At 39.3% G+C, this 22,712-nt stretch overlaps 1 protein-coding gene across 1 annotated transcript in view; it reads right to left on the bottom strand.

Annotated features, from left to right (window-relative positions):
- p115 (General vesicular transport factor p115) overlaps window positions 1-22,712 on the bottom strand; it is a 311,820-nt gene that overhangs the window by 94,004 nt on the left and 195,104 nt on the right. Inside the window, 2 exon segments of the mRNA XM_067084261.1 lie at window positions 5,853-6,062; window positions 14,978-15,096. Coding sequence (XP_066940362.1) covers window positions 5,853-6,062; window positions 14,978-15,096 — 329 coding nt within the window.

The following is a 22,712-nucleotide window of genomic DNA, read 5'->3' as shown; positions in this document are numbered from 1 at the left end:
TACTCTCAGAATCCTGGGAGGAAATCACGAATACTGTAGTATCAAGGATGACCTTGCTACTGAGAGTCAGCATTCAGAGGTGCTATCCATGATATCCAAGAGGAATTCAGGTTTGTCCTGGATATGGAATTGGGTGTGAAGTGTAAAAATTTCTTATCCTTTAGAGGATAGAGAGACTGCAGAGTCTGCCCAGGCAGAGAATGGTTTTCTCACCAAAACGCTTAGGGTTCATGGGAACAAGGTAATAAAAAACACAAGCCTGAAAAGTTGAATCAATTGTGTAGATCCCCGCTGAAATCACAATGAGTAATATGAGACAGCCTGCTCGGTCCCAGAGTTCCAACTGGTAACAATAATAGGATCAGGTCTGACAATGCAACCTCAAATCAGAATGTAGTATGAGCACCAATATCCAGTTGTGAGAGTATGGATAACCCTTGGCGAGACACCTCAATTTGCACCCTTTCACCTGATGGAAAATACCTCATTAATGAAAAGAAAACTTTTGTGATGGAGTATATAGAATTTCAGGACAGAGCGTCCCTTCCTAAAACTGAACGGAGCTTGGTCCCTCCTTCAGTAGCAATTCAGAAACCTACTTGGAGATGGTTATCTTGTCTATTAATAGAGCAGTGAAAGCCAAAACAACCACCTTTCTCCAGTTTAATGTAAAAAATAGTGCAACAACAATTTTAGAGAACCAATAACCTCTCTGGGAGGCAACAGCCTTCTGTCCCTTCACTTTTGAAACAATCAATCATGTGAAGACCAAATTTCAAAATTTTATGGTGACTAGGACAAGAGAGTTTATGGAAGAAATAAAAGCATTTGTCTCTACCATCCCAGTGTCTGATAGTTCTACAAAGGAATAGGCAACACTTTTCCTTCCTTATGATAGGAAAAAGCCCCATTGGACAGTAACCAGCAATTTGGGATCCCCACGAGAAAAGCCTCAGGACAGCCATGGCTGAATTTTATGCTAGGCTCCACCTCCTCAATATTATAACTTTTACTGTGCTGGAATAAACTATCAAAAGAGCTTCATGAGTCTTCCAGAACAATGTTTGCTGCAGTAGCCAAAACACTCGTGCATACATCATGGGGAGCACTTGATGACTTTCTGGAGGGTTGCATTAAGGCTTGAAAGGAAGCATTGGTGGGCTCCAACGTTTCACTCCCCAATTTAACCTCCCTATTACATTCTTCCCGCTTCTGTCAGGACCTATTGGAAGAGTCTGTTGCTGCACACTCATTGAACGAGTTCAACAACAGAATTGCACAGTATATGCTGTTCTTGGAAAAGGGGGATCTTGGAAACAATACTTTTAACAGTATCCTCTTCCTAAGCCTAAGAAAGCTTGGTATGTATCAGTGATAAAAGCCTAATTTTACTATTAAAGGACCCTCCATCAACAGAACGGCAACAATAGCAGCAGCAGCCCTTTCAAGGAGGACATAGATGCTCCTACAGGGGGAAAGGAAAATCAACTCCTGGATTGCATATTAAAGGCAAGGGAAGAGGTCGTGCCCAATTGAATTTGCATGGTTGGGTTCATCTCTTGCAGCATCACATGCAGTGGGAGTCCCCTCCCCTCAGGGGCACAGTATAGTTTTCAGCAGGCTAGGATAAAGATGGTCTCACCCTCCCCTTCTCTAAAGGAGTTTTTTGGTAAACCAAATCCTTCTTGAAAGGGGGCCGTAGAGAGGTGTCTATTTGCCACCACTCTTCAACATCCCAAAAGAAAATTCCTCCAAACCAAGAGTGATCTCAATCTACCAAGTTTAAAAAACACATTGCTTGTGAAATCTTTTCTATATACTGTACTGTATTTATTTATTACATATATGGGAGCTCAGGAAAGAAGGAATTTAACTGGTGGCCTACCTAGAAGACTGGCTAATCTGGGGAACCACCAGACAGGAGTGTTGACAAAACCTGAGTGGTGGTTGACAGACTCCAGGCAAAAGGTTTCCTAATAAATGAGAACAAGTCCCACCTTTTACATCCAGCAGATGTCTTCTGAGGCAAGGACTTTGTTGGGATACTCTTTGTGGCCAGCTGTCTTCCCAACATCACCCAAACCAGAATAGGGAAGGACCTGAGAAGATTCCTCGTACAGCCCAGTTTTTCCAGATGACAATTGGAACGAAGTCTGGCCTGTTGCAGTTTGCGTCTGTGGTAGATCTAATCCTGAGACTGCAACTGTAGGATGCAGAGTCTGAATCTCACATGCCAGGAAAAGACTATGCAATTGCGTTCATCTGAGATTGGGAAGATATTCTGTCTCTGGACCTGGATGGGGTCACTGGTAAATAGGTCAACCTGACTTCTCTGTCTGTACAAGTGATAATACATACGGATGCCTCCTTGACAGGTTGGGAAGGCCTTTGGGAAGATCGTCAGGTGATGGGAAGACGGTCACCCTCTTCTGAGGGAGAGTCACATCAGCTTCCTGGAGCTGTTGGCTGTTTTTCCAAATCAGAAAAATTAAAACTCTAAAAGGGTCCCACATTTGGTTGGTCCTAAACAATACAGTACTCATATAATTGCTATGTCTTATATCAAGAGGTTGGGTTCACACTCAGCGCTTCTCAAGTTAGTAATTGCTAACATGCTTTCGTGTCCGGGAGTGGACCTGTTTGCCACATGAGAGAACCATCAACTCCCAGCATGCGTGTCTCTTGAACCGAGACTTTCAGACAATAGCAAGAGATGCATCCCTACAAGAATGGAGGACTATCTGCTTTATTCCTTCAGTGTCCTTGACTTCGAAAGCTTTGATCAATCTACTAGCTTTCAACAGAACCACTTACCTAGTGGCCCTAAATTAGCCCGAAAAGTCATTGGTTCCTTTTTTCTTCAACAACTGATGAGAGAATAGATTCCATTGTCATCCGGTGTTCTATCCAAGAGAGGAAGGGAAGCCATCTACACATCCTCCTTTCTGAGCCGTAACCTTCACGTGTGCATTTTTAAAATCTAGTCTACCATGAAGATTATTTACCTAAAATCACTAGGTACCTAGTGCAAAAACTATGGACTTCATCTATCCAACATAACAGTACATTGGGAAAATGTGGTTAGTTTACCTCCATACTGAGAGCCCAGTTGAAATCTCCAGAAACAGTTTTAAATTTTATAACCTATCTTTTGAAGTCAAGTGCCTTGCTATTACAACAATCATGGCATACATACAAGGCAGCATTGTCAGAACCCTTGCTTTATGGTTTTGGAATTGATTCAAATAAAGAAATTGTTAATTCCCTTCTCCAGTCATTTGCACTGCAAAGGTCAGTTCCTGCAAGACTTCCCATTACCTGGTCCTTAAATAAAGTTCTTAGACTCCTGTCATCCCCTCAATTCAGTGGGCCCAATACAACTACAAATCGTATGCTCCAAAAGACAGTCTTCTTGACTGCTTCGGCATCAGGACCTTGGACGATTGTACTGGGCTCTCTGACAGGGACAACATTTCATCACCCAAATACCAAATTGTCATTTACTGCTGTCTCCTATCATTCTTGGCCAAAAATGAGCCATTTTAAAGGGAAAACCCCCTTTTCTGATAAGGGAAGTCAGTATTTTGGATAAAATATTGTCTGGTTCAAGAACTAAAGGTTTACCTAGGTGTCATGCACAAATCCCCCAGATGATCCTATTTTCTATACATCCTAGTACAAACAAACCACTCCCTCTACCAGGACTGAGAATTATTTTGGTGTCCCTCATTAAAAAGGCAGACCCTCACTCCTTTCCTAAGTCACATTAAACCCAAAAGGTGAGTACATCATTAACCGTCTCCAAGTGTATGGGTTGGTTATTAGAGGCAGTATTCCTAAACTAGGGAAGGCGTGATAATCCCACAGCCAGACCTGACATAATTAGGTAAGCCACCGTAGAACCACAAAGGATAATTCTTACACAAGTTTGTGTGTTTCCTTTTCTTAACTGCCAAACCCTAATGGGTATCCAGAATAAAGAAAATAGTTGATAACCTGTGACTTTAGCTTAAAATAAAAAAAATTCCTGAAACACTATTGCCATAAGAGTGGTGGTAATGCTGAGATATTGCCAGGGAAGGCACAATAATCAGACCTGCAGCCAGACCCAACACAATTAGGTAAGTTACCTTTGAACCACAAAGAATAACACATCTATAGACTTGTGTGTTGTTTCCTGTTCTTTACTGCCAAACCCTAATGGGTATCAGGATTAAAGAAAATTATTAATAACCTGTGACCATAGTTCGGGCCAAAAATCTACCTAGGTTGGTGGGTTTTATTTATCAGGAGCTAAGCCTGTCAATTAAACCCACTTACTTTCCTTGACGATATGGCATGGGACTGGGGTAAACATTTATCTTGCACAGGAAGATGAGGAAGATAGCCGACACATGCTCTCTCACATCTGTGCAAGTAGGACGAAGGAAAACCGAGGCAGTCGCTGTGAACAAGAGATAACGCTCTCCTGTCACGAGTCCTTTATATTCTATCACTGTACCAACAAACACTATTCTGGCCAAGACCAACAATAAGAGAATTCTTTGAGATTGGCTGGTCTGTCTTATGAAGCCCTGCGGGGAGCCACAAGAGTGCAACCCCTTTGAGGACTCACAGCAGGTACCAAAAGTAGGTTTTTCCTATGTCAAAACTGTTTTTTATATTACCAAGTTAACTCAAGAATCAAACTAAAATAGTAAACATTATAAAAGACTATTACACTAGTTGATTTTGTTTTTGAATTATAAAATATTATAAAGATACAGCAATACCATCTTATCCATGCAACACTATAAAAGTTTAATGAGAGAGAGAGAGAGAGAGAGAGAGAGAGAGAGAGAGAGAGCTGATTTTAATGAAAATTTATAGTATTTTTTATTCATGCATATACAGTATTATTCATGCATTAAAAACAGACTGCCACCCAATGTGTTGTTATAGTCCAAAACAGCTTTGTCTTTCTTTAAAATATTCCCTTATTTTCCAATTTGTACCATATATCCATTGCAAATGACAGACAATAGTGATGTATTTTTTGTCATTCCATGTCACTGCTGTAACTTTTGATCCTTTCTTGGAATCTGAAGAATATCTGTTGTTTTCATCTCCTGAATTTATTAGGTTTTCATAATTATCACTCTTTGTTTCTTCTTCACTCATTTTGATTGAGGAGGGTAATAACATGGTAAAAACAAGAATGTATTTTGTCAAATACTCAGGGTATTTGGCACCTGAAGCTCTATCATAAAATGAAACAATGCACAAAGGAAAGTGCAAACTAAACGCTCCCCAATGGGAGAGGAAGGATAGAAAACTGGAATACTTCAGATCAGTAAAATCAGGATCACGTGTATAAGTAGGGATATTTTACAGTAATGAACAAGAATGCTTGCGATTGTAAAAAATGTATATATCATTGCTCATAAGTATATTCTGGATAGTAAGGGCAGGGGTTAATGAAGTAATGCTAGAATCTTATTAGATTAAGGCAAGAAAGGCCTGGGAGAGACCACCAAAAGAAAAGGGGTACAATTTATTGGTTTTTGGATGGCAGATAATTTGGAAATTGAAGGTATTCTTTTCCAACCATTAACAGAGAGAGAAAAAGACTGCTGAAGAACATTAAGAGCTATAGAAGAAGTACAGATATCACCAGTGATTACAGTACCTACTTTCACTGCCACACTCAAGCTTCAATCAAAAGCACTCAACAAAAAAGCTGATAAAGTTTAATACAATAAAGCATCCTGGGAGGAAGATGAAGTGGGCTTTTGTAATTTAAATGTTCTGCTAAACAAAAACAGGAAATTACCACAAAGCTTATAATAAATTACTGCAATTTCCAAACTTACTTGTGCTGTGAGATAGGGTACAGCTGTGGGAATATTGAGTAGAGTCTGTACAGCTAGAGGACAGTGAGCTAACCACGTTGATAAAAGCATAAGGATGCCTAATCGAGTAAGGATTTTTGTCCCAGCTTGCAATATTGATGTACACTGCTGCATGAGAGAAACAGGAGGGCTTCCTACACTTGTTGCTAACTGCACACGCAACATATGTTCCTGCAAGAAAAAATATTGCAAATTCTCAGACAAAGCAAAATTAACAATTTTATGATAAAATTAATTATTTGGATACTTACCTACCACTACAATTAGCTAAGTCTTCGCACCATTAGGTGCAATCAGCATTCAAATAAAACAAAATAACGCTTGGCTAACCAGCTAGGAATGTCTCTGAAATCACCTGTTTCCCACCAGGTAGCAATGGAATGTTTGCATTCTTGTCAGAATTCTTCATGACCACCAACTAAGATGTGGGGAGGCTGGGTGGGTTTCCACTTTAACAGTAGGTAAGTGTCCAAACAATTAATTTCAAATAAAAATTTTCATTATTTGGAATGAATCTTACCAACTGTTAAAGTTGGCTGACTACCAAACTGAATGAGGATGGTGGGTTAATGCAGCCAGAGAAATAATGTTCAGCCAAGTGAACTAAAAGCTTTTTAATGAGGGGGGGAAAAAAGTCTCTCAACATTCCTGCCTGTTTTGTGATCCTTACTGGCAAATACTGTCACCAGACGTTGAAACCACAACAGGGTGTAAGGCCCTCATAGCTAGACTTGTCAGAGGATCCTTACAGGGAAAAAGGACTATTTTGTAAAGTACTAGTGACTCCTGTGCCTTAGTCAAAAGCCCGTAACTGACATTCCAAAACTAGACAACTACCACCTTCATTTATGGTGTGCTCCTATACACCAATGTGTACCGCCTGCTCCAAAAATTCAATAGCGAGACCTCCTAACAACTTACGATAATATAAAAAGCAGGATTACTATTATATTTTGTTCGGGAGAAAGTGCCCCCACTGCAACAATGCAACTATGGTTTTACACCTCATACTAAATTTGAACATTTCACAAAAAACGAGGCAAAAACAGTTACACCTCCCCTGAACTGCATGACAACCTTCTCTGGGGAAATGTTTTAAAGGAAATAAAGACGTGCTTACGGTATGGAAACCATGAGGATTATTTTAAAAAACGATAAAAGCTCAGGAATCAACTGTGTACGCACTGACTTAAACTTTCTTGGACACAGGAGTGTTTGGCCTCCTGACACCACATATAAATTCTTAATTCCTCCTCTAAAGGCTTATGTATGTCCAGGTAAATGCTTAAAAGTTCTAACTGGACATAAGAAAGCCACTTCTTCATTGCCTACCAAAGCAGTTAAATTAGGAACTGTAACAAATCTGGGAATGGCTTTCACATCTACATCTTTCTCTAAGCAATGAAAGAAAAGAAAAGATGTCCACTAGAACAAAGCCCACATACAAAAAGGGCTTGAAGCTCACTAATACACTTTGCCACAGCAAGAGCTAAAAAAAGGTGTTTACAAAGTTCTTAAATGATGCCTTATCAAAATGCTCAAACTGAAGTAATGTTAAAATCTTAAGGACTACATCTAAATTCCATCATAAACCATGATAGGAAGATTTGAAATTTCCAGCACAAAAGATTGAAAACCTCTTCAAAATTTCTATCGTGAGCGATGTTCCAGGCAGCATGCTGCAGAACTGAGTACAATATACAGCGGCATCCTTTGATCGCCGTGACAGAAAACTGCTTTGCGTGCCTGAGATGCTGGCAGAACCTAAATCAAGATATCTAGTGGAACAGGTGCTAGATATCACTTTGGACAAGCACCAAGATCAATACACTGACTGCTGTTACTGATACACAAGTCTATCAGTGGAGGGCCTTCTAGACTTAATGATTGGATTGCTTCCCTGGCCACTTTAGAAATGCCCTTAGCTCATAACAGGCAATTGACAATCTCCATGCGGCTAGACAAAGCATGTGGAGGTTTAGTGGAATCTTCTCAAATAAGACTGTCTGAAAAGATCTCTCCTGAATGAAAGATGATGAGTATTCCGACTCATTCAGAATAAGTATAGCATTTCAAATTGTTGGTGTTGTCGTACAGCCTAAACGATCTGAAACGTACTGACCCAAATCGTAGCGTAAGTCTTATGCTACGACATCCAGGTTACTTCACTCTTCTGTTAGTTTAAACTGTGATTATATTAATTCATTGCGTTGTGTATATTAACTTAACTAACAATATGAACTTACTATTTCACTACCCTCTTCTAAAGTACACCTCAAGAAATTCTCCTTACATTTTGATATGCTTATCTTCTAAAGAAAGTTTCCCTAAAAGCACTTTAAAATGAATAGGAATACTTAAATGGATTTGCAGACACCGACAATTATGGCTGCATTCTTGAGTCCTCCACCAGCCCTTAAACGCCGAGCCTCTATTTACAAAAGTGTCTGCCGTATGCCGGCGGGTTTGGGAGTTAGCACTGAAGCAGAAAAAAAGTTTTTTTCAAAAAATCACAGCACGCTTAGTTTTTAAGATTAAGAGTTCATTTTTGGCTCCTTTTTTTCTCATTGCCACAAGTTTAGTATGCAACCATCAGAAATGAAAAAAAATATCATCATATAGGCCTATACATATTGGAATATATGACCGCAAAAAAAAATTTCATATATAATTGTATACAAATCGCGCTGTGAGCAAAACGGTTAAAGCTCATGAGCTATTCTTTTTTTTCGTTGTATTGTACACTAAATTGCAATGATTTTGGTATATAGCAAATTGTAAAACAATCAAAGCAACACAGAGAAAATATTATCACAAAATGATGCATGAATTAAGTAACACGTGGACGTACAAAAAAGTTTTTTAAAAAATTCACCATAAATTGAAATGTTGTGCTAGAGACTTCCTGTTTGTTGCAAAATGAAGGTAAATGATTGAATATTACCAGAATGTAAGAGTTTTAGCTTACAATTGCATTTTTCGACCATTTCGGTCGAGTCAAAGTTGACCGAAGGTTGAAATTTTGGCACTTACTGTGATTTATATGAAAATATTTCAAAACTGATAAAAGCTACAACCATGATTCATCTTCAGCAAAAAGGGAGTGAAAGCAGAACAATGTGGGGTACGCACTTAAATACTAAAGGAGAATCAACCAAATCAGGGTTGAAGCCCCCACAACCTAAAGGAGAACCGAGGCTGAAGAAAACAGCAAATCTACAGATGATGACAGACAAAAAATGCCAGAGAAGGTGACATATCAGGAATATCAGCAATGATATCACAATGTTGGTACGGTATTAAGTACCAGACAGCTGGGAGAGACACGGCTGGGAGGGAAAGGTAGAGGGTTCTTGCATGACGTCACCATGGAACCATGACAACAGCCGGAGCCATCTGCACTGCACTCGAGGTGATTGCCGAGAAGCAAGAGCCCTTCTATCACCAGGCTAGCTCACTCTAGATAAATTAGCTGCTATTACAAATAGGAACAACTGTCACAAGGGGACAAATCGAAATCTGTCACAAGGGGCCAAATCGAAACAATACAGGAGAAAACTGAGTAAGAGGGGAAGGGATATTGTCCACTCGGAGGAAGATACAGGGCAAGTAAAAGATAACATACGAATTGACGCGCGGCTCAGAAACTACTGAAGTAAAGGAAACATGTCAGTAATCCCTAGATAACTCTATCAGTTCACATCACTATCACTCTCTCCAAAACGAATATGTGAGTCAGTAAATGCGAGCAATAAACAAACCAAATAACTCCTTCAGAGAAAGTGTCAAACTTGAACTGTTAGACGGTTGAGAGAGGTGGCAAAGGGCACAGACCTTGGTTCCGAGACACACCATAGTTCCCTGTCCATGGAGAAGACTAACAGACCCAGGGCAGTCAAGAGGGCAGGCTACAGACAAATGCCAAGGCTCCGACACCTCTCTCACAGGGGAAACCAAAAAAGGTCAATCACTATGGTGGGGGTTAGGGCCACAGTCTTTGACCTTGTACACTCAAATTTCTAACCAAAATAAAAGAATATTTCTCAGTTACCTATTGATTTTCTCCTGAACCATAAGGAGCAAAAGAAGGTGGAGCAGGAGTGAGAGAGGAATTAACCTAGGATATCAGGTAATGGAGGAGGGGAAGCAACACCAGAAGAAAAAAGGAAAAGGCTGAGCAGGCATCATGGCCTGCCCTAATGAACTGTCTATGTACTCTATCGGCCTCTCACATCTTCCAATACTTCACAAAATTTTCATCCTCTCAGCAGATCACTCATTATCTTCAAAACCAAACTCGTCCTCAACAGCTAGTTAGTTTAGTATACTTCACTTTTACCAGACTGCTGAGCTGATTAACAGCTCTCCTAGGGCTGGCCCAAAGGATTAGACTTATTTTACGTGGGTAAGAACCACTTGGTTACTTAGCAACAGGACCTACAGCTTATTGTGGAATTCAAACCACACTGTAGCCAGAAATGAATTTCTATCACCAGAAATAGATTCTTAACAGCTAGGCTAACACATACATGGCCATCATGCACAACCAAAACATTTGGTTTCCACTAACTCTTTCCTATACAGCCTAATGCTTTCACCTCTTCTTGTTGTAGGTGACAATATAAAAACAGAAAACAAGCACGACACAGGGGAAAATAAGCCCCAAATAGTCAACATTATTACTAATGACGATTCATGCCGTCTTCACAAGGACACAGCAGAAAGAATCCTGACACGGGTGTAAACATTTCAACGCCACCAGGTGGGAAACAGGAGATTACAGAGACAGTCCTAGTGAGTTAGCCAAGTGTTATTTTGCTTTACTTTGAATGCCGATCGCACCTAGTGGCATGAAGATATAAGCTAACTTTAATAGTAGTAAGATTAATTCCAAATAATATTCACAATTTAAAATATATAATATTCTGCTGAACTATTAACTGGAGTTCCTTTAGGTAAACAAGATAACTCAATAAATGTCAATATTACAAAAATATATTTATAAAAATTTTACATTAAATTTTCCCTTTAAGGGGGTAGATGTGAAATGAGTTCTGATCATTCTCCCCTGATTGAGCTCTTTCTACCCAAACTCCCATCAAGTATAGTCTTCATCTATCCCCTTTTCCCATGAGTTCCTGAGCCTTCCTCCATGTCTCTGCCCGGCAACTTCAATAGTTTCTGCTTCACTGGCGACCCATTCCTCATCCCTTCTCATCACACATCCAAAACATCCCAGTATTCAAGATAAGTCTTTTTTTTGACTGCTGGTCACCACATCTCCCTGCCACTTCCTCATCCATCATATGATCTTGCAATTGTACCTTGCCATGAATCTTGACATTATAATTACATCTCAGTGCTGACACTCCCTCTGCACAGATATCTTTATTTACATGTAGTCCACCAATTCTCTTTCCATTCCATCCAGCTGCAACTACTCTTTTTCTTTATGTCCTCCCAAATTCTGCTTCACAGTCTAGTGTGTGTCCCAAAGATAACAGGAATGCTCTACTTCAAGACCTACCCATCCACCAGCACAAGGTTCTCCACTTACCTCTCTTCCCCATTTTCTCTTCTAGTTATTTTTGTGCATTAGGAATCTCTTACTCTATCCTATGCATCGCTTGTGACATCCTCTATTATATTCAGCCCACAAAACTGCATTCAACCAAACACCTTCCCAATAATAGCCTCAAGGTAAATTTCAGATCTAGCTAATCTTACTTCAAATCACATAAGTTTTGATTTGCTTTAGTTGATTTTTAGTCCTCTCCCCTTCCACTTTTCAAACATTTCCATGATTTCTTACTCAAATGGTGTTTTAACACACAGTCACCTTCCACCGTTTTTGCTCTTGATCTTGTGTAATGGTGAAGTAAAATCAGAAACATAGTGAGTGTTTTTGGTACCCTCTGCCTTTTGAATACCCATCTCATTTTTCTAAGTACATTATGACTCCTCAAGACTATTTATATTTTGTGCAACCTCTTTCTCTTTAAATAGTTGCCTCAATATAAACAAGACTTCTGATGGCAGCCTCTCTGCCATGAATACAAAATGACCACTATCAATTTTAATCAGTTTTTCAGACTTCCTCCAAAACCTTTCCCAGTATTTTCAGAGCATGCTCAAGCAACCTTAATTCTCAATAACTTCCATATTGCCGTTTATTCCCTTTCTTTTTCTACAACATTATTCTTAAACTTTTCCCAATCTTTCATTGTGAGGTTTTCATATATATTCTGGTAAGTTTAGGGCTGACCAACTTTTCTGATGGTTTCATTAAATCACTTAGTTATTCCATATAATCCTTCAGTTTTTCCATTTTTCATTAGTTATTTCAGATAGACCTGGGAATTTTCTCTTTTAAATCTTCCTGTGAGACCTTTTACTCTCTTCATCTTCAATTGTTACACTTATTGTGACAGCATCACCCAGATTTACAATATACAGCCTTCATCATTCTGGTATCTTTCTTTTCAGCATTAATGTTTCCATTTTCATTGTTTATGTCATCTGCCCATTTCACATCTTTTCCATCTTAACACAACCAGTACAACTATCCTGAATATTTTCTCTTTTCCCTCTGCAGTGTTGAGATTATGATTCCATTCCTCTAAACTCCTCTTCTTCACCCTTGTCACCTTCCTTGTAGCCTTCCTCCTCTTTGCCCTAAACATATCTCGGTCTTTCCCATGCCTGTCCTATGCAGAAGCTTGTGTGCTTTCACATTTTCATCATTATTCATCTGCTATATTGATTACATCTCCACACCTCTCACTCTATTCCTCCCCTGATGTCACACCAAATGCTGCTCCTTCCTTTCTTACATCTCCATTCCTTATATTGCATCAGCTCACATCAGTCTGCTGTGTTGCACACATGCTACATGGTCAGACAATGCAAACTTTTCCTCTGATGACACTGATACTTGTCATCATAAAATCATGTACACTTCAACTTCTTCTCATGTACATTTCAACTTCTTCAATCTTGTGTATTACCAACTTCTCCTGGTTCTTCTTAAACACGGTTTAGTAACTTAATCCTTGGCTTGTAAGGATAACTCAGGAACTACTTTAACCACTGATTTCTTTCTACTGATGTATATCTTCCTATCCTGTGTAGTCATTCAGGTGGCTCCTGAGTGTAGCACAATACTTCTGGTCTTTCTGATTTTGGTAGGTCAACCAAAAAAACCATGCATTTTTTTTCTATTCACCAAAATTTTATCACATCTTCAGCTATTTCAAAACTGACCAATTTGGTTTTTTCTTACTGATGTATTTTCTTCATGTCCCTCAGTTTATTATGTATATTATGTATAAGAACAAATGCATTACCTTCTTCATTAAAATCACTTTGATGTACATACTCCTTTCATTTAATTATCCCACATCATCATATCTTTTATCTTCAAATGGTATGCCTCCTCCATTTTGACTTGTTTTGCCACACTGCCATTCCACCAAATTATATTTCAGTCACTTTCAAATGTATTTGTTTGTGCTGGGGACCATTTCTTTTGGAGAGCTAATTCTGACTGGTAATGTCTCTTTTCTCAAGTTCTGTAAAACCTTACTGATGGACTTAACACATGCTGTTCTTTTATGTCTTGGCCAGCTGTTGGTAGGCCATTAATTAATTTTAACTTAACAACAAGTTTGGAATTACCATAAACAGTTAACATAATTCACTGTTTTCAAATGAGTAATGAAGGAAAAAAGTATAGAAAATATACCACTCTACTGAATGCATGTCCAGAAAATAAACAAATGGTAATAAGGTATCTAGAGTGAGTAACAAAGTCAAACTATTCGGCCAGTCCTTGAAAGGTCTATCTTGCTCTTTTGATAATATCTAAACAGGTGATTGGTGACCTGGCCAACCTATTACCAGTTAAGCAAAGTCAGATGTCACATTCAATAGCTCAAGCTGAAGGGATGACTTCAAAACCAATGTTCTCAAGTTTTTGGCTATGCCATGGCCTTCTGCAGTCTTGGATTTCAGTATCTTTGATTGAGAGTAGACCCAAGCACAATTTCCTTTACTTATCTTCACTAACTATAGAGCAGCAGAAGCAAGGGACAGGTCTGTGGCTAGAGATCAAACATACATGCACACACACAAGCAGTGGCCAAGTCTCCTCTCCACTCAATGGAGACTTGGAAGACCAAGGGGCCCACAGAAGGCAATTAGGCTACCTCAACATCAAGATTTTCTCTTTATATATTACATGAAACATGTTCAATCCACCCCTTTTGTCTTATGGGCTTTCTGCTTGTGTTCCAATGTTGTCCAAGTCTTCATCCATGACCTATTTATTAATTTCCTGTTCTTCAACCCCTTACTTTTCTGTTTTGCATCCCTTCCCATCACATGTCCAACCCATCCCAGTCTGAGATCTAAATATACTTTCCAGCCACTAGACATCCCCACAACCTCCTCATGCATGACATGATTTTCTTACTTAATTCTGGCCATGGTTCTTGGCATTCTGTATTACATCTTTTTCAATATCTCCAGCACAAATTTTTGTTTTGCTCGTTGTTGGGATACTTTTAATTGCCAGAAGTCCAGTAACCTCTTTCCTCAGCCCCTACCTTGTCCTGAATATTTTATCCTCCCCCTCTAGTACATTGAGCTTCTGCTATTTCTGTCTCCCAACAATCCTCTTTCCGCTGAATGCCTACCTATATGTCTCCCTCCTCCTTTTCCATGGCCATCTCTATCCAAGTTCCCACTTGTCCTTTGCCAGATCCTGAAGGCTCTCTTCTTCTCTTCTAGTGTTTTTAGTACACCATGTCTCTTATATCCCTTCCCTAATGTCTGTCTTAGTCCTTTTATGTTGTGACTTGAAAAAAATGCCTTCAGGGCACTGCCCAACAATTCTGCAATCGTTGCAACCTGTACTGAGGTATTACCTTTATTATTCCTTATTTTTCATCTATTCTCTTTGGCCTCTTTCCACCTAGATGTCTACTTCAATTTTGTCTTGCTCCACATTTCGCCCCACTTAAAAACAATGTCACACATTACAAACTTTACCCATTACTGCATTTTATTAATGGATTTCATCTTACCTTCTGGGTAACATTTTCTACTAATGAATGGCTTAAAGCAACTGCAGCAAACCAATTGGACACAGGATCAGGAGAAAATAAACCACTGCAAAGAAGCTGTCCTGCTGTTACCGAATTAGCTGGAAAAAATAATTATGAATTAGAATTAAACCTCTCCACAAGACACTCATTAAGCATTAAAATTACTAAAACAAAAACTTGAGACAAACTTAGTAATAAACATGAACACTTTAGTACTCTTAGTTTTAGAGTAGGAATCTTACAAAAAAAACGTAAATTTATTTATAATCTAGAGCTTCACCTCCATGTTAAATACCACTCATGCATTATTCTATCTAAAAATATACAAGCAATGTAAGAGTATTCACCTTAAGCCATGATCTTATTTGTACCACGTACATAATATTGTATAGTGATGAATGCTAAATAATACAAAATCTTTAACATGTTTTAATTTCAATTCCTCAACATATTAAGAAAATTAGAGAAAATTAAGCAATAAGCCACAGCAGACAAACAAAATAAGTTCCTAAATAGTATGAAAAGTCTCACTGTTCTTATAATTTGAATAAAAAGAACAGTGCACTCAGGTCTTAATGCGCTATCAAAAAATTATCACTATTAAGCCCACACACAATCATCAATATGTATATTGCCAGTGCTCTGACAAAATGATGCTGTGGTAAGTCCCATTACTAAGATGTGTGTTGAGACAATTTACAAATACTGTATAAAAGGGTATTACATAGCACAAGAGTATCATGCATCCTTGTATCTAAAATAAATCTTCAATGTGCAGTGCTTGGAGGTCACATTCTTAGGATCTAAATCAGCAGGACAATTTTTACCAAATAAATCTAAAAATATAAAAATGTGTGTTTATAGCCTTCCCGATATGTGATACAGTAACACCTCAACTTGGCAGACCTCATCAGGTTCCTGTACTAATCAGACACATTATCATTATGTTATTTGTACGCCACCACTTTAAATGTGACATTTTTAAATAAACCTCTAAAAATTAGTGCTATGTGTATAGTACAGATCAGTTTAGGCTATGAAATATGTAGAATTGCTGTGAGCTAAGAGATATTTGAAATAAGCGAGTGCAGGCCATACTATGGGTTCTTTGTTATTCATCATAACTGTCTTGTATCAACCTTCTCTACATAACTTATATGCCAAGTTCAATAAAATGTCCAAAAATTGAATATTTACAGCTTTAAAAAAATAAACATCATATACTCCCATTGTATCAAAACAAATAAATTAAGAACTCCACTCTGACGAGAGTGTAATATGTTGAGAAAAACCCTCTGAAAGTTAAGAGATAAATATAAAAACATTCCTCTCAAGGGAACATGGATAGGATGTACCCACCATCCTAAACATGTGCCTCACAGAGGATACAGTACTAAACAATCAAGGAGGCAAAACACCATCAAATACTTTATATATGTAAGGAGAGTACACCATATTCATAACTAGCATAGTGCTGCCGCCCATCTCCTGAGCATATTCCCTTACTTACAATGAGTTACATGACTCATTCCATCCCACAAATTATCTGGGTCTATCAGATCCCAAATCTGCCAAAGTACACTATAAATTGATCACTACACTATAAACTGATCACCTGAACTTAGGATAAAAATCATTAAACATAAGGAAAAATCTTGGAAATAATTCAAATGCCATTTCTCTGCTAAATTTCCTACTGCTTCTTTTCCAAGCCCACCCACATGTGCTGGAACCCCACAAAATTCTGTTTGCAATCCTCAACTTTTATAATGTAAAGATACCCAAAACTTTTCAGTACCAATGGACTCTAACTTAAAAGCCTTCCACTGATGTAAAATGTTTTATGGTGATAACACACTAAATTCTTCCAAGATTCTTTGAGCTTGCAGCATTTTTATACAATAACTTTTCAATGTATTGTTTAAGCATCTGACTTCCCATTCAATTTTCCTTCTGATGGACATGCCTCTCCAATCTTGTGTTATCTTTAGTACCATATTTTTTTACACAGAACTGACATTCTTTTAATCTAATATAAGGGCCATTACTGCAGGTGGCAATTTAACATGTCAAGATGCCACTAGTTTGCACATTCTGGATTATTTATAATATTTTTTGTGCATCCATATTTACTACAATTCTTACAGTGAAGAGGTTTTGGCATGTGTGGCCTTCACCCACTGTACTGGACAATAATCTTAATCTTTAAAGGAAGACTTTGTCTAATTAATTAAATCTTTGACACGTTTCATGAGACTTTATTCTCCTTTCCTGAGGTTGATGTAGGTTTCACAGTCTACTATGCACATCTGTACTGATTACACTGTTTTGATGACAATGAACTTTTATAAATACATATCATTATTCATTATTATTTCTATTTCAATGTAATAGGTGTTTATCTGATATTTTTCTAAACCATGAGTGCTTTTGTTTTTTATGCAAGAAATTTCTTCGTGCAAATGTCAGACTAGGTAGAAGAGAGAACTAAACAAAAAGGACGAAACCTGTGTTAGTGTCCACCAATGTCCAAAAATTCACTATGATTTGCCACAGTTGTCCAAACATTGGAACAGACAAACAATGACTCTTTCCCACGGTTAAAGAACAGCATCCACTGCTAAGACTAATGAGTTCAGCTGTGGAGAATATACTGGTAGTCTGGCATTCAACAGCCCCCACATCTGCAATCTACCCCACAGAACAATTCTGTGATGGCTTCTAAGTGCATCCCAAAGTTAGATGCCTGCCTGGAAGGGGTCAGGTCCAACTTAACCACACTGACCTGCAGGTCCAAGGACTGACGGAAGTCTTCTCCTGCAGGTGTCTCTTCCACTCCTTTGAAGAAGCCAAAACTAACTAATTGTTAACGTAACAACAAAGATGCAGGCCAAGGGGTAAAGACCCATGCTGAGGAACAGCTGACAATAACTATGGCAAAGAGCCTCAAAAAACCAAGGTCCTCACAGGCTCCCAAAAGCAGGCACTGACTGGGAGAGGAGAGATCAGATGGAAACGCAGGATTTCATCTCTTGGATCCTACCTGTGGATTTAAGCTTAACTGCCTCAGCCTCCCAAAGCAGGGCAGCAATGAAATAGTAAATACGGACAAGAACTCTGGGGGACATACAATTATTACTGATGATGTGATGTGGAGGAGGAGGAGGAGGAGGTGGTTTATCCCTTAACTAAAAAGCTAAGCCTGCCAGGAAGACTCAGGAGCCATAGGATTGGATACATACAGGGAGCTAAGCTCTGTCATGGAAAGCAAGCTGAAAAGGTCCTGTGAGACAGCAACTCTCTTCTTCATCATCATCATTCACGAAAATACAGCACACATAGCCAATGTTCAAAACTGAGAGGCAAAGAAAATGACAAGTCAAAGGACCCAAGCTGTATCCTCAACTGAGGGTGAACTACCAGCTAACACCAAAATAGCAGCACCATGCACCAACTTCTACCAATTCAAAACCCTATCTTTATCTGTACAAACACTCACATGTATCCATCTAAGCAACAGTCCAGCTATCAAGTGATATCTAATTGAAGCAGGGCTGTTCTTTGCAATGGCTTCCACAACAAAAGAGGTGAGTCAAGTCTGTGAAAAGCAGCCCTGAAATTTATAGGGAGTCACGCCCATGAAGAGCAACCTTGAAACTGATAAAGTTTTCTGAGTGGATGACCAGAAAGCAGTGCATGTCCTGAATTCAAGGGTTGGTCACAACCATTGCTGGAACAGTGACCCACCATGCAAAAAAGAACACCCATTCATCCAAAGAACACACTTATTAATGGATGCTAAAGGACCAAGCCAGCAAAAACTGGAAGGTCTCAGAGCTAGATACCTCTATACTGTCATGCAGAGCAGCCAACAAAACTTCACATACATGTTTGGCTGGATTATCAAAACTGAAAATGTTAAGAGACCCAGCTGAGGATCTCCACAAAGGAAGAGTCATCCTGGAGTACAACCAAATCCTCATAGCTTTCCTCCCATGAGTCTTCTATCATTAATACACTGTCCTTAGCTGAGCTTGCATGGAGGAGTGTGCGAGTAAGACGCAGCTTTTAAAACTTACTGATTTATTCAAGCAACAGTCAGACAGGTAAATAGCTCTTGCGAGCAGAAATGTAGTGCCTGACATGAGGCAAACAAAACAGAGGTCAGAGTCCAATTAACTGTGTGTGTTTGAGGACGGAAAGATGTACATAAATCAATATACAAGACAGAAATGAAGTTATGATACATATAGTTGGAATGCTGATGCTGTAATGGTTACACTAAGAATGATACACTTAACATAACATTAATATGAAGGATAATATATGTACAAAGGATTCATGACATCTGCTGTGTTTCTTGACCGTGTGTGCTTGGCACGTATGTCAGGAGATGCTCATTGTGAGGAGATCAGCCGGCCAGGTAAGATGGACAGTGTGTGGGTCTGTGTGGGACCCTACAGGCTGCTGCTGCTGCTACAGGTGGTTGTGTGGGGTCTGCTGCTTTGTGGGCCATGTGTACTGTGTCGACCAAAGGCAGGAATTCTTGTATTGGCAAGGTTGAGGCACTGGGAATGGCTGCTACTGTTTGACGGGGTAGTTTTTTAAGGAGGACCTCCCTTACAAGGTCCAGGGTTGACTCGGGTTCTCCGTTTGCGGCAGGTAATGTTACCAGCCAGCATAAATTCTTGTAGACGTGCAACGGCCTCTCATCTCCTATGGCTGCCCCCAAGTTGTCCAAGAATTTCTTGGCTCTTATGGCAGGTGGCATGCAGAAGGATGACTTTAGCTGGTCCTTCAATGCTTCATAGGTGACAGGGGTCTGGAATTCTGCGAGCCATTCTGCTACCTGCTCGAAGACATCGTCTGGTAGAAATTTGAGGACAGCGTCCGCTTTATGTGCTGGGGAGATGATTTTCTTTGACCGTTAGATTGTTTCCGCCATAAAGAACCAAGCTCCTGGGTTGTTAGGCATGAAGGGAGGCAGGCGTATGGAGGTGGCGGCGATGGTGTCATAGGAGAGGCTGTCATCGTTGTGGCTGGTTGTGCTGTTCATCCCCATGGTCACTAATGTGCAGAGGCATGTGAGTAAGAGGCAGCATTCAAAACTTACTAATTTATTCAAACAACAGACAGACAAGTCAACAGCTCTTGCGAGCGGAAATGTAGTGCCTGACACAAGGCGAACAAAACATGAGGTCAGAGTACACTCAGCTGTGTTTGTTGGAGGATGGAAAGATGTACATAAATCAAAATACAATACATGAATGAAGTTATGATACATATAGCTGGAATACTGACATTATAATGCTTGTCTTAAGAAAAGAATGATACATTTCACAAAACATTAATATGAAGGATAATATATGTACAAAAGATGTGTGACATCTGTTGTGTTTCTAGTATGTGTGTGCTTGGGCATAGATCAAAATAATGCTCACTGTGAGGATATCAGTCAGCCAGGTAAGATGTACAGTGTGTGGGTTCATGTGGGACCCTACAAGTTAAACCCAGCTTTCTTGGCAGGTCAAGGGGCCAGGAATAAGAGAACAAGCTGAACCAGCATTCACAGAAGGTGAACTGAGATTTGGAGGGAACAGGAGGAAAGTTAGTGAAAAGGTAGCAAAAGAGAAGGCAATTGGGCACCTACAAAACTCAGTTTTGAACAGCAAGACTAAAACAGGTGAAAAAGCAAGCAGCATCTGACAGAAATTAAAAGGAGGTTGAGAGGTGACAGGAATAGGTAGAGGCTCCCTTAACTGGAGACATGAGATGTTATATATCGTAATGTCATGGGGACTGAGTAGACCACATCTAGCGACACGATGACTCAAATGGCAATGTGGGCTCAGAAGGACAAACCTCCCAGCCCAGAGACAAAGACATTTGTGTGACTTGAGGATACTTGTGGTCTCATAGGAGCATAAAAGGAACTAACCATGATGACAAAGTAGCAGAATTACCAGTTTTGGAGACCAAAAGAGGCACCAAGAGAATGAAAGGGTACACCAAGGTGACCAAGGCTAACAAGCTATGACAGGAGCAGCTGAGAAGCCCCACTTAGTCAAAAACTTGAAGTGTACAAGGCTCTGAATTCATGGCATGGGTCAAGGCAGCCAGGTACAAGGCAGTGGGAAGATTCACAGGAACAGGCAGGAAAAATAAGCCCAAGAACACAGAAGCAGTCAAGAACCAGAAGCATTTGAGGACACAGTAGCAATCAAGTACACAAGTTTCACTGAATACTCAGAGGCACCAGAATGTACTTGAGTACCAGAGTAAACAGAAGCAAATGAGCCCACAGATGAAGACTAAAAAGCCAGGGCATTACCCTGGAAAAGAGCAATACTACTGGTAAGGCAATTATGCAAAGACTCATGTACAAGAAGGAAGCAAAAGCAGCAGGGACAAAACCCAGATGAGCAGAAACTTAAATGCATATATTCAAACAGATTACGGTATTGTCTTTCACTGCATGACTACAAGTGAACCACAAAGAGAAGCAACTCACAGGCCATGATCATCCCCTTCACAGAAGAGTTAACTGCACTAAGGAACTGGCCCTGAAGCATAGATGAAACTCTCTCAATCAATCAAATTAAAAAAGCACTGCAGGAGTAGAAAGCCAAACAGAAGCACAGTCTATGAGAGTGGCAGACAACAAGAACTGCAGGTACATCCTAGGGATAACCTGAAGAACATCAGGAAAGAGACATCTATGGGAGAGAGAATTACTCAGGCAAGTAAACTGTAAAAGTAAAGGCATGAGAAGGTCTATGCTATTTAGCATGATCACTCTTGACACTCGGCAGAAGCAAGGCAGAAGAGGAAGCCTCGTCAGATGATACTCTAAAGATTTGAGAGACAGTTACAGAGCAATGGAAGTAGAATCCAATGATGACTTGTCTACTGTATAGCAGAAACCTGATGCTATATGCATGCCACTAGGCATACAATGCCTCTGACTCAAGGACCAACCCTTACACAGTACACACTTCCAATCAAACAATACTGGCCCCGACACTAAGGACACTACAAATGAGGGTCCTTAGCTAAGGAAAACATTAATGTACTTTACAACTTACTATTCTTGACTGCTCTAGTAAGCCGGGGCACAATTAATACATGAAAATGATCCAAAGGCAATCACTAGGATAATAAAATTAAATTAATAACATAATAAAAAATATGAAAAATTAAATATAAATTTACTTAAAAATAACCCGTTAAATACAAAAAAATCATGAAATTAAAGCAAAGACATAATGAAGAACCAAAGGCAACTGTTACAGCAACAAAAGAAAGGGCAAAAATATTTAATGAGTGAACAAACCACTCCAATAAGAATTTGGCAAAAAGAATTACGTGCTAGAACTTGAAAATTACTACAATTTACAATAAATCACTAACTTTAAGCCATGGCACTGGAAATGACAAAGGTAACATGTCAGTTGCCATCAAAAGGGCAAAAGGAAGTTAATAACTCACACAATAATGGTCATCACACTAAAGTGAGTAAAATGACCAAACATGAATGATTAATGTAAATTGATCATCTACAAATGGCAGAGAACAAAACCAGCAAAAACACTAGGTTAGTCCTGGGAAGGCCAGGACCACATCCAAATGCTGTTGAGACACAAAAGAGGATTGAGATGCATGCATATTTGAATTGGGGTTTCTTCCTTCAAATCTCCTAAGTAGAAGAGTCTCA

The sequence above is a fragment of the Macrobrachium rosenbergii genome, chromosome 41, assembly GCF_040412425.1.
Source record: "Macrobrachium rosenbergii isolate ZJJX-2024 chromosome 41, ASM4041242v1, whole genome shotgun sequence".
NCBI classification, from domain to species: Eukaryota; Metazoa; Arthropoda; class Malacostraca; order Decapoda; family Palaemonidae; genus Macrobrachium; species Macrobrachium rosenbergii.
This window is presented reverse-complemented; position numbering and strand designations above follow the sequence as displayed.